The sequence below is a fragment of the Diadema antillarum genome, unplaced genomic scaffold (assembly GCF_040938485.1).
Source record: "Diadema antillarum isolate AM-2024a unplaced genomic scaffold, OU_Dant_1.0 scf00000067, whole genome shotgun sequence".
NCBI classification, from domain to species: domain Eukaryota; kingdom Metazoa; phylum Echinodermata; class Echinoidea; order Diadematoida; family Diadematidae; genus Diadema; species Diadema antillarum.
The window spans coordinates 893,531-905,971 of record NW_027270956.1 but is presented as its reverse complement, the minus strand read 5'-3'; the positions used below and the strand labels follow the sequence as shown (position 1 = coordinate 905,971).

The 12,441-nt window shown below is 39.7% G+C and overlaps 1 protein-coding gene across 1 annotated transcript in view; it reads left to right on the top strand.

The window, feature by feature from the left end:
- LOC139716577 (reticulophagy regulator 3-like) overlaps positions 1-12,441 on the top strand; it is a 31,555-nt gene extending 19,114 nt beyond the window's left edge. The window contains exons 2-8 of the mRNA XM_071628106.1: positions 31-137; positions 4,136-4,163; positions 5,805-5,931; positions 6,307-6,391; positions 8,409-8,543; positions 9,519-9,740; positions 10,841-12,441. Of these exons, the coding sequence (XP_071484207.1) occupies positions 31-137; positions 4,136-4,163; positions 5,805-5,931; positions 6,307-6,391; positions 8,409-8,543; positions 9,519-9,740; positions 10,841-11,550 (1,414 nt within the window). The 3' untranslated portion in view covers positions 11,551-12,441. The remainder of the gene's footprint in view (positions 1-30; positions 138-4,135; positions 4,164-5,804; positions 5,932-6,306; positions 6,392-8,408; positions 8,544-9,518; positions 9,741-10,840) is intronic.

Here is a 12,441-nt window from a genome sequence, read left to right as displayed (position 1 = left end):
CTGTTTGCCTTGTTGCCTGCCTCCTCCCAGGTTGGCCGCAACCACAAACCAGCGGCTAGTCTTCATCGCAGCCTCCATCAGTTTTCTGCTTGTCTGTGCCGAGACCTTCCGCTATCGCGTTTGGCCGAACATGCGAGGTGAGTGCACAGTGAAGCATCTCTTGGCTGTTGTATTTTGAAAGTCTGCTGAAGGTTTCAAACCTCCAGTAAATTTGGGTTCAGTGTTATAACCTATAGTTGTGTTACGGGCTTGGGTTAAAAACCTTCAGTTTCAGGTGTTATATTGATTATCAAAGTACAGGTTAAGTCATGTTTAAACTTTGCAAGCTTTTTCCGATGGTTATACAGTAAAAGTCTTTTTATGTTTGCCTTCTTTCTCCCTTTTTAAATGATAGTGATGATGATGATGATGGTAAGAATATCATTATTATCCTTAGAGTAGTAATAGCTACATTGTAGTGTTGATAGAAGATGTTGTTATCAGATCAATATCATCATTTGAATGAGAATTACTTTTTTGTGTGCTGCTTTGATAAAAAAAGAAGAATAATTACCATTGTTGAATAGTGAGCAACAGCAACCTCCACTGATTTTAATAGCCACTGTCAACATTGATCCTTTCCTCACTGATAACGAAGAAGCATGACGTATTATCTTTAAGTGACGAGTCATATCACGGCTGACTCATGTACATGTAGTTGTTTTCTTGTCACCAAATCATGTGTATGTGCTTTATCATGCCGCACTACAGTAGCAGACCACACAGGGTACCTAGAATTTGCATAGCATCCTGAGGTACCCACAACAATTGTTCCTGTGCTGCTTACATTGCAAATTTGTGATAGAATAGATCATGAGAATTCCACACATTTTCATTTTTTGGGAATATTGAATAGAGCACTTAAATATTGACTTTACCTCCTTCACACAGCAGGGGGGATAATATTATACTGTAAGCATAATATCAGTAATGAGCAGGTGAATTAAGTACTTTTCAATAAAATGAAATTTTGTGAAATTCTCTTTACAATTTTTTGACACCCGTCCACTACAGTGACACCACAAATGGTTGAGATAGCCTTCTTTTCCAGCAGTGATTGACACAATCATTTAGTAAAAACTTTGAAAATTCATTTCATAACAATTAACATGAATAGATTGTCCAATTTTCTTCAAACTTCGCTGATGTTTTCTTCTACTATTTCTGCATTACATTGAATCACAATAATAAACAGTGAAGTTTTGATGTAGATACCCCTCGATGTTTTCTTGAGCCTGACAGGCATTCCTCTCTAAATGCTGCGTTTTGCATGCACTGGGACATTTTCATACTTTTTTTTTTTAAATTTTAAAGTACAATTTTGAAGGGAGTGCCAACCTACCTCTGCTGATTGAGGAAGGAGTTCTTCATGAATTTTTCCTAATGAGTAAAACTTTTTCCGAAGCTGTGTGCATTAGTTGATCCCCCAGCCCTTATGATATGGGCAAGTTCCATTTAATACGAGCTGGGGAGGCCTGCTGTTATATTTAGGGGGCTGCAGAAGAGCCAAGGCCCTTATGTAATTACATCTGAGTCATGTCAACCCTAACCTTTTCATACACACACACACACACACACACACACACACACACACACATGTTGCACTCTCTTTCTCTCTTTCCACCCAAACAACTTTATGGACTAAACCAGGAATGTTTGCATAATATAGGCCTACATTTTAATTTTGCAAAGTTTGGAAGAGCCAAGATTCGAGTTCATGCACCCAAAAGTTCTTGTCTACACTATGCATTGAGTGCCAGTGACAGTTCTGTCTGATACAGTTGTTCTGTATAAACAAAATTAATGCTCTTGTATGGACATGCTATTACATACAATGCGCAGTGCGTCCCAAATGTGTCTTGTAAATGGATACGATAGCAATGTCTATAGGGTATCAGAAAAAGCATGCATTAAAGGGTGTGTACAGTTTTGGTTGAGGTGAGGATTTAGCTTTTAACGTTTGGCGAGATATTCAGAAAGCACTCTATGAGATGTCAAAGAGCATGCAATTCTAAGGGGTATCACAAGTTTATTTGATGAAAATCGGTTTTGAAATGGCTGAGATATCCAACAACAAGGTTAAACAAAGAGATATCCTAATAAAAGATGTGGCCTGTCACCTTTTATTATTATCACTTTTTTTGATATCTCAGCCATCTGAAAACCAATTTTCATCAAATAAACGTCGAATCCCTCTTAAAATCACATGCTCTTTCATATCCCATAAGAGGTTTCTCATTATCTCACTTAGGAATGTTCAAAACATGAATCCCTACCTCAACCAGTACTGTACAGAACCTTTAAACTGTTTCTGAGGGCAACCTTGCTGCTGACAGAACAGTAAAATATTCAGTATGAGAATTCAATTTTATCAATTCCTGAAAAGTGTAAATTTATGCCTTCTTTCTGAAGGATGGGACATTATGCTCATGGCTTTCACACATGGAGGTTATTTGCCGTAAGCGTTGCCGTGGAACAACTGTGATAATACCATCACGTCTGTGGCTTACTCAGCCTTATGACTTGCTCCAATATAACGTTCACAGATCTGTCATGTTCTCCCAGGTAGTACATGCATTTCTGTGCTTGTTATCTAAATAGTGCAGTGAGATGCAACCTTGTGGTGCACGCATGCACATGTATGATGTAAGCATGCGTCAGAGATATTCTACTCAATGCAAATTTACCACTGTGTTGATTCAGATATGGTTTTTAAAACTGTTTGTATTCCTATAATAGTAAACATCATATCATATATGTTCCACAGAGTCACAAAGAAACTGACTCAGAGGTAGCAACATCTTTTTTCCTCTTCAATAAATGTACATTGTAAGGAGTAACTAGTTCAGTTTAGAATCATAGACCTCCCCCCCCCCCAAAAAAAAAAAAAAAAAAAAAAAAACAAGAAAAAAAACAGATTTGTGTCAGTCGATTAATGTATAATGAATAATTTACATAATCATATTCATCCCCTTTTAATCATTACAATGTGAAAATTTGCTCTGATTTGTTGAGAAAGTGGAACGGCCTATTTATGAATATGTTCATCAATACAGTATACTGTACCCATTTTAATTTTTTATTCATTTTCTTATTTTAGGGGACTGAATGTAGATCTCAAGAACAAGTATTTGAAGTCAGAGATGCAATCCATGTCAAGTATAAAGATATGCAGTGTGGTAATCATACAATATGTACTGAAAAAAACCCCCCATGATATGATTATTCCTTTCACTGAATACACTTTGTACAATGAGGAGTTGCTTTTGCCTTAATTGGGTCAGAATGAATGAATTTCTCATTGATCAGACTCAGGGCTGTAGTATGCATACAAAGTGATGTACATGTACAAGTAATATATCTTTACACTCAAATATGCAGCTACTCAGTCTACTTGTTTATCGTACATGTACAGCAGGTATTACAAGTGAATATGAGTGAATGAATCTACATTTTTGTATCAGCAATACACAAGTGAAGGTTGACATTTGTTGCTTTATTCAATAAACTGGGTGTGATCAGCATGATAATTAAATACAAATCAGGAATTGTGAGGTTGATATCATACTGAACAAAGTTGCAAACAATTTATTGCAGGTCCATAACATACGACCCTATGGCCAGAATTCACGAAGGTGGTACAAATGAAACCATGGTTTAACCATGGTTTAAACCATGGACAAAAACCGTGGAGCGCCAAGTGTTGCATGGAATATTTAGTTACAAAATCAGTCATTTCGTTGATGAAATTATTATTTTGTAACAAAATGACAACATTTTGTAACGAAATGAACATTTCGTCCACGAAATGATAATTTCGTTAATGAAACGGTCATTTTGTCGATGAAATGACCAATTTCGTAACAAAATATTCCGTGCGACACTTGGTGTTCCATGGTTTTTGTCCATGGTTTAAACCATGGTTTCATTTGTACCATCTTCGTGAATTCGGGCCTATATGTGTGTAGGTGTGTGTTTGTATGTAGGAGTAGTGTGCAGATAACATGTTTGCGTCTTTTAAACTTGGCAAAGCATTGTTGGAATTGTATGTCAAAACATATCAAATGAATAGAATTTTGATTTCTATCTTTCTCAGTTAAACCGAGGGATCCAAGGGAAGAGGAGTAAGTATGATTTTAAATTTCTTCTTATATACTGTTTATGCCTAATATTTCGCAAGGTTTTTATTTTCACGCATTTTCGCGAGTCAGGTGCTTTCCGCAAAATTCAAAGACACATGAAAATATTGACTCTGATCATGCTATGAATGTAACGTACGCATGTACACTTCTCCGTTCAGTACAGGACTCCACAATCGCGAATTCAACCACTCGCGAAATCGTCGGGAATTCCCAATTCGCGAAAATTAAGACTCGCGAAATATATGCCATATACAGTAATATTTGCGTCCTTTTTAGAGAGTTTTGTTGTATAAATCATATACCATGGTAATCTTGTCATCATCAAAACGGCACTCCTCCAAATTTGACTCGATATGACTTCATCATTAGAAAAAGATAAGATGGAACTGGTTTAATATAGTCAATCTGCACAAAATCTAAAAGGTATGTTAAAATAACTTGCCAATTTGCAAAAGAACCCCCCCCCCCCCCCCCCCCCCGAAAAAACAACAACAAAACAACAATAAGCAAACATTGATCCTCTAAAATATGTGGTGAATTTAAGAATCGGCTACAAATCTAGCAATTATTGAGGCTGGCAAAAATTCTGTATCAGAAGCACATGATTCTACAATATGAACAATAACCTAAGGCCCTATCACAACTCCAGAACTCTAACCCTAAGTCCTTGGAGAAAATATGACTGGAGCAATTGTTGGGGGGGGGGGGGGGGGGGCAGAAAGATGCACTGTTGTAAGCCCTCTTTTTTTTTTTCTTCTTTTTTTTTTGCTTGTCAGCGGATGAAACCTAGAAGTGGCATGAGAAATGAAAAATAATGGCATGGGAGCCTTCCCCCCCCCATCAGCTGATTAAACTCGCAAGTGGCACCAGAAATATTTTTTGCTCCCCCCCCCCCTTTACCCTTTATGGAATTCTTGGATCCTCCACTGATATCAACCTCTCATGCATAACGTAACAGGAATCACACACATTGTATATGTACATGAGTACACTCACTTTATCTTCCCAGGGAGCACTCCAACAGAGCTACCATTTTTCACACAATTCCTTCAAATGCGGCTCCATTAATGCTCGAAGTGATTCCTATAGGTATTCCTTAATACATGCAGTAGGGAGCATTTTCTATAAACTAGCATCTTGTAAAAGTCAGAAGTATTCAAAGTGTTGATAGTTATTCTGCTTTTGTATACGCCATATATTTCGCGAGTCTAAATTTTTGCGAATCGGGACTTCCCAACAATTTCGCGAGTGATTAAATTCGCGATCGTGGAGTCCTGTACTGAACGGAGAAATGTATCGTGATATACATATGTACGTGTACGTCGCATTCATATCAGCATTAGAGTCAATATTTTCGTGTGTTTTTAATTTCGCGAAAAGCAGCTGACTTGCAAAATTCACGAAAATAAAAACCTCGCAAAATATTTGGCGTATACAGTATTTGGTACATTTTATTTGATTAAATAGACAACTTGAATGATTCACCATACCATCCAGGAAGGACTTATGTGGTTTATAATATTAAGATTATGTGATTCATGTTATAATATAATATTATGTTTACTCACAAGCATATACACAATATTATACTATTAATCTGCTATTCATTTTTCTAACCAATAGGTGGACATCTCTGTATGAACGCCTGCTGAGCGTTCCAGAGCTGTGTGAGTACATTTCTCGTGCCTGGCAGCTGGTGGAGGACTGGCACAATGCATTCTGGGAGCTCCGCAAACGGGATCCAGCAAAGGTATGGTTTTTTATTAGAAATATTAAACATCCTGTTTTGATTATGAGCCTGTAAAGACTAAGGATAATAAAAGTAGTACAAGATGTGCAAAGAAATAATGTGATCTTTTACATTCAGGCTAGAGTCAGCTATGGTGTCACTGCTGTTTCTGAGTGCCCAGCTGTTAAGCCATGACACCAGCAAATGTCCAATTAAAAAAAAAATAAAAGTTTTATCTATTTGGTCTCTTTGAAGGTACTCTTGAATTGAATCTTTGTTTTAAGTCCACTCAAGACAGAGTTGACTTTCACTTTAAATTGTACATTGACTGTTATCTGTCATATTTCTGATGTTAAAAGATGCACTTGTATCGTATTCTCTTTTTTCCCCCCACAGTTTTGCACCTATACCTGTTGTGTGTGCCTGACAGTAGCCTTTATCAGTTTCTACATACCTGGGGTCATACTAGCGTACTTTGTGAGTAAGTATACACAGCCAGCAAGACTTCCAATTAGCCTCAATTCCCGGTTGCTTGGGACGAAAGATTTGTTTTGTTGTTTTGGATGCTTAGACTGGATTAGAGAATGGAAAATGCGCTTTCTGCGCCATCATTGGCCAGTATTGCTTCTGCCTAGAGATCATGCCAAAGGTTGCAGAATCAGCGCGAGAAAGAATCAATGGTTGTTTACTTGTGCATATTCTATGTTCTTTCTTTCATCTCCTTGTATCCTAGTGTGTCGTCTGACAGTATGCCCAACTTGGCAGCCCAAGGAGTTACACGATCGTAGAACTTGAACCCTGTTTCTTCCAAAGGCCAGGGCCAAGCCACAGCTGAGACCAAATTCAATTGCTGGGCTCAGCCTAGCATTTCTGTGCATGATACACTGTGAAATCGGGCTGCGGCCGAACGTGACTCTCTCAATCTAGTTGTCTTGATGCGCGATGTGAACAAATTTAGTTGTAAATGTAGATCTGCTGAACTTTGTAGGAATGTTAGAAATTTTAGCCCATACTAACATTGAAAATGGACCAAGCATACAGCTGATTTGATACTAACATTTTTGAGTGAAAGGGATGTTTACTGCAAGGAAAATGATAGTAAAATCTAAAGTGACAGGTAACAAGGAAAGCTTAAAAAATACCCCTGTCTGAAATTCAATAAAGGGGGCATTCCATGAAGCATTTTGTTTGATTTATTTTTTGACAAACTGTTATAAGCTTCTGATATCCTTGCATCTGATTAGCTGAGAGCAAAATTGTCCGACAAATTTGACAGACAAAACGCTTCCTGAAATGCCCCCAGAAGTGAGTGCGGTAGATGCTTGTCACTTTCCCTTATAATTTGGTAATTACCTGTACCTACTTACAATTCCCGAGATGAGAACTGGGATGTTTTCTGAACAGCGCTCAGATTCATGCGCTCACGATCAAGTACATTACGGTAAAAGGCCTAGTACAAAATGAACATGAATTAAAGGGTCAAGCCATGGCCATGCCCCTGTAACCTCATAGTGCTGCCACTGAGACTACTAGCACCTCCTGGAAAGATGTTAGGATAGCAACTCCTGCTGGAATGGCAATTTCCCAATGCAACAGCCAATGAGGAAGCTGGATTCTTGTCATTAACATGACAATTTCCATTCCAATAAGTGTTGCTATCATATCAATTCTTTATGAAATGGAACCCAGAAGTGGTCCAAAATGTGACCGCGGCTCACTGTTTCATTACCGTTCACACCGAGCTTTGAGAGCGGCTGATCCATGACTCGGCCTCATTCTGAGCTTTGGTGTAAACAGGGTCCCAGGAAAGCTTTCATGGCTCTAGGGAACATCATAAACAGGGTCCCAGGAAAGCTTTCATGGCTCTAGGGAACATCATAAACAGGGTCCCAGGAAAGCTTTCATGGCTCTAGGGAACATCATAAATCTGCTGAAGGTTTTCTGTGAGGTATGATTGCCGTAAAAGCTTGGGATGCAAGGCTGGCTCGTAAAAACAAATTAATTCACGTACATTGTACCTTGCTGAGATGATGTGCTTACAGGACCAACGCATCATTCAGAGAGGGTGTAGACAAGAACAAATTTGTGTCATAGAGATGTTGAGACATTACAGAGATGTTTGTGACAACATTGGAACATTCAAGGAACAGTCCACACAACTTGAGATGTGATATCTCATGTAGCAATGCGCATGTCTTCAACCACACTTGATCTTATTGCTACCAGAAAAATATGTACCATATATTTGTATATTCCTGTCTTTTGTGGTTTGCCATAGATATCAAAACATGTTCTAATAGGATGACTGAGTCGAATTACCACCAAAGAAATATACATCATACATTTACAGTGTATGTATTTTTTCCTGGTGGTTTGCTTTGGAGTTACAAAAGAATCAATTGTAGTACTGCCAAAGGAATTTACACTTGTTTGCCAAGCATATAATTGTGTTGTAGGTTGTAACATATTTGTATGATATATCATTTTTTTATTCCCAGTGGTTTGCCTGCTACTGTGGCCAGCGTTCTTATTCCATGATGTTACTGGCCAGCTCTATACCAAGATGAAGCCTTTCCTCAAACAGTTTGAGCAGAGTATGGACAGTCTGGAGCGGAGGGAGAGGCGACAAAAACGTGAGCTAGTGCCATTCCGTATCATTGTTGCTTTAAAATGTCTACTTTCCCTCCATTTTTTCCACCAAAAATAGCCACACTTCATCCTGCCCACACTTTCTGTGACTTTGATGTGGAATGAAGGTGGTTACTGATCCCTGTAATACTGTCTATGCCATCAACAATTTGTTTAATGATTTGAGGGACAATGGAATCTCTTGTAGACCTGTTAAGTTTTAAACACTGTACAGTGTAACGTATGTTGGCCATAACAAATAAATATTCAAAAATATGAAAGAAGAAAAGATGATTCAGACGGGTATGCAATGAGTCAGATGCATTGCTATGTCTGTGCATAAATTAACTATTGTTAGGCAAACTGAAGGTCCCCAGTCATGGCTGAAATAGACATTGAATAACAAGCAGAACCCAAACTGAACAGGTTCGCAACATGACTGAGATGTGGTAGTCCCAACTCTTTATATTTCTTTGTTTTTATATCCTGACATAGTGAGAAATCTGATATAACAGGGTAAATGTGTTGGTTTTTTAGCTCCACATTTTAACAGGGTTCCCCTGTAGTAGTGCTATGAGGGTTAAGGTGAGCCTTGATTCTGGCATCAGTCAGATCAAACTTCCCATAATGCTTTGCCAGTGAGGGTCATTACCTCTGATGAAGTACCATAGATGCTGAACATTTTGCAGGCACAATATTTGTATTTTGTAGTTGCAGTTGTAAGACAATTTTGTTAGTGGTCAGTTTGCAATCAGGAACCACTTTTCAGCAGAACATGGTAAATTTTAGGTGTGTGTGCAGGTGCTGCCTGCCCATGTTGTGTGCACGTACATTGCTCTCATACTTGGTACTCACATAACTGGAGGGTGATATTCTAGTAGGTTGTTAAATTCGCAAAGTGGAAACCCTTCCCAAAAATATTCAGCATCTACAGTTCTGGACCTCTTCCACAATCCCCCTCTCAATATTTGTCCCCGCAGGTCGTCGCCGCTCCTCGCGTAACCACGCTGACGGTGACAGTAGCACAGACAGTGAGCTGAACGAGTTTTGCCCCTCCCCTGGGCCGGCTGTGGACGCTGCCCTCTTCCATGCCTCCAGGGTGGCCGGCCGGACCCCGTCCTCCAGCTGTCAGGGGACGCCCACCTACGGGTTCGTCGGGGGTCTCCTGCCGCGTGGCGCCTCCATGGAGTTCACCGACGATGGTAAGCTCACTCTAGACCGACTGTGTTTGCCAAAATGACTCAAAAAGTGCAGTGATACACACCACAGTTTATTCTTCGTAGCAAGGATGACCGCGCTCACTGACTTAATACAGGGATCCAGCTCCAGCAGTTGTTTTTTTTAGTCCAATAAAACTATGAAGGAATATCATCTCAGTATCATATTAAAGTTTTAAAGGACAAGTCCACCTTCATAGACATATGGATTGAGCGAATGCAACAATATTAGTAGAACACATCATTGAGAATTTGAGGAAAATTGGACAATCCATTCAAAAGTTATGAATTTTTCAAGTTTCTTCTCAGTCACTGCTGGATGAGGAGACTACTACAGCTTGTGATGTCACATGCGTAGAACGACATAGAGAAAATATAAAGAAAATTCAATATTTTCACTTTTCTTGCATTGTAATAGAACTCTTGGCTCGCCTCTGTCAGAAGACAGGGGAATAATATTACCTTTAACATACGTCAGTGCAATTACCTTTAACATACGTCAGTGACAAGTCAAGGAAATGTGTACTTTTTTCAAAAAATAAAATTTTGTAAAATTCCCTTTATATTTTCCTTATATTGCTCTACACACACTGTAGTAGTCTTCTCATCCAACAGTGACTGCACAGATACTTTAAAAACTCATAACTTTTGAACAGATTGTCCGATTTCCCTCAAACTTTCACTGATGTGTTCTACTAATATTGCTGCATTCACTAAATCCACATGTACACTATTGTATATGAAGGTGGACTTGTTCTTTCAGTAATCATCTTTTGGGAGTGAAGTTCAGTCATCTATTTATTTATTTAGCGAAAGTGTGTAATTTCAGAGATGGCTGCTCTGTGAATACACCTAAGTGGATCAGGTTCATTTAAACATTCATTTGAATGATTAGCATAAAGTGTAAAGGACATAAATTGTTCACAAATGTTATATGTGTTATGCACATATTTGCATGTCTGTGTGTTTGTGTGCTTATGTGTGTGTGCAAGTGTATAAATGTTGTACGTATGTATGTATGTATGTATATATCTATCCATCATTTGATCCATCTTTCTGATTTGTCATTCATTCCATTGTTTCAGAACTGAACACAGACAATGAGTCTACCAATCTCTTAGCTGGTCTGAGTCAAATGCCGTCATTCCAGGACCGCACCTTGGACCCGAGTGGAGATGAGCTGGACTCGCACTCAGCTGGCAGCTTACTTCAACTTGGAGTGCAGGAGCAAGATTCCAACAGGCTGCACCCACCCAGGGATCTTCTCGGCATCTCGACAGATGAGGATATGGCTGACCACGAACTGGACACACCGGAATCACCCCTGGATGATTTGTCGAGTGGACGCATTCGCACCAGCCAGGAGAGGGGTGGTTCCGATGCGATGGCACCCAACATTGACAGTTCTTTGGCCCCTGCTGCCGCCCAGCTGCTCTCCCAGACCGTGGCGTCGGTTGTGACGGAGGCCCTGACATCATGGACCGACTCGGTCGGTCGGGAAGATACTGTCCAGACGAGGCCCAAGCAGAGGCACCATACACTGCCAGTGAAATCGGCTCAGATGACATCGAGTGGGGCAGCTACCGCGAGCACCACCACCATCCCCAGCGGCCTCACGCCCTCCCCGCAGTCCGATCTGGACCTAGCGGAGTTTGAAATGCTGGACAGTTCGGAACTGGACAATGTGAGCAGTCCGACCACAGAAGACGACGTTAGCCCGTCGTCGGAAAGCAGCCCTGGTGCCCTCAACGCCGGAATCACATACCTGTCTTCCTTCTTCACTCGAAGAAAGTAGCGATGATGGTATGAGAATATTATCATCAATCGACCGGCATAACGAAACCTACTGTAGCTGTGGGTAGGAAAACTTTTTCATGGGGACACATGCAATCAATCTGTAGAAAATGAGACTGGTGGTTTTTAGACTTTTTAAAGAAATAGCTGATACATATCATGGTGTGTGATAGATAACGCTGCAAAACTAATCTTTATTCAAACTTCTCACTCCCATTATGTGGGGGGGGGGGGGGAACACTTTACACTTGAGGGATTATATGTAGGAATAAGGAGAGATTTTTTTTTCACCTTTTGAAATAACTTGTAGGTTTAGGTGTAATTTTCATGTTAGATAGTGCTTCTGTCCCAATGCAGACTTCCCAGACTGATATCAAATGATATAGTCGATTTGTTATTAGATTTAATCTTTACATCATGATCTCCTTTCCTTTTGGTGTTGAATACTACCATAGGTCTGTAGCAGATTTTGGAATATGTGAAATATTTCCTTCCCTTCCCCACAGAGAAAAAAAAACCAACAACAACAACCTGTAGATAGCTAGTTACAGTTTTAACTAGCTGTTGGCAAATAGGTGAAGGTTAAATTTGAACAAGGCATGTTTGTTGTCAGTGATCATTAATGTTAGTCTGTCACTAGAACAAAGGAACCAAAATACCTCAAAAACCAGGACTCTGCCATGTCAGACACACGCTCTTTGAGCGCCAGTTTCTTGAAAGTACAATGCGAGAGCGCTGTAAAAACAGACTTACGGTGTAAAGTTCCATTAGCAGTTTGTATTGAGACTGTATGACGGCAAAGGCCAATAGCCTTTACTTAAAATTATGCTCCATTTTGTGCGTAGAGTTATATCTGTGCTCAAGGGAAGATCAGCTTGTCATGAAGTGTTGG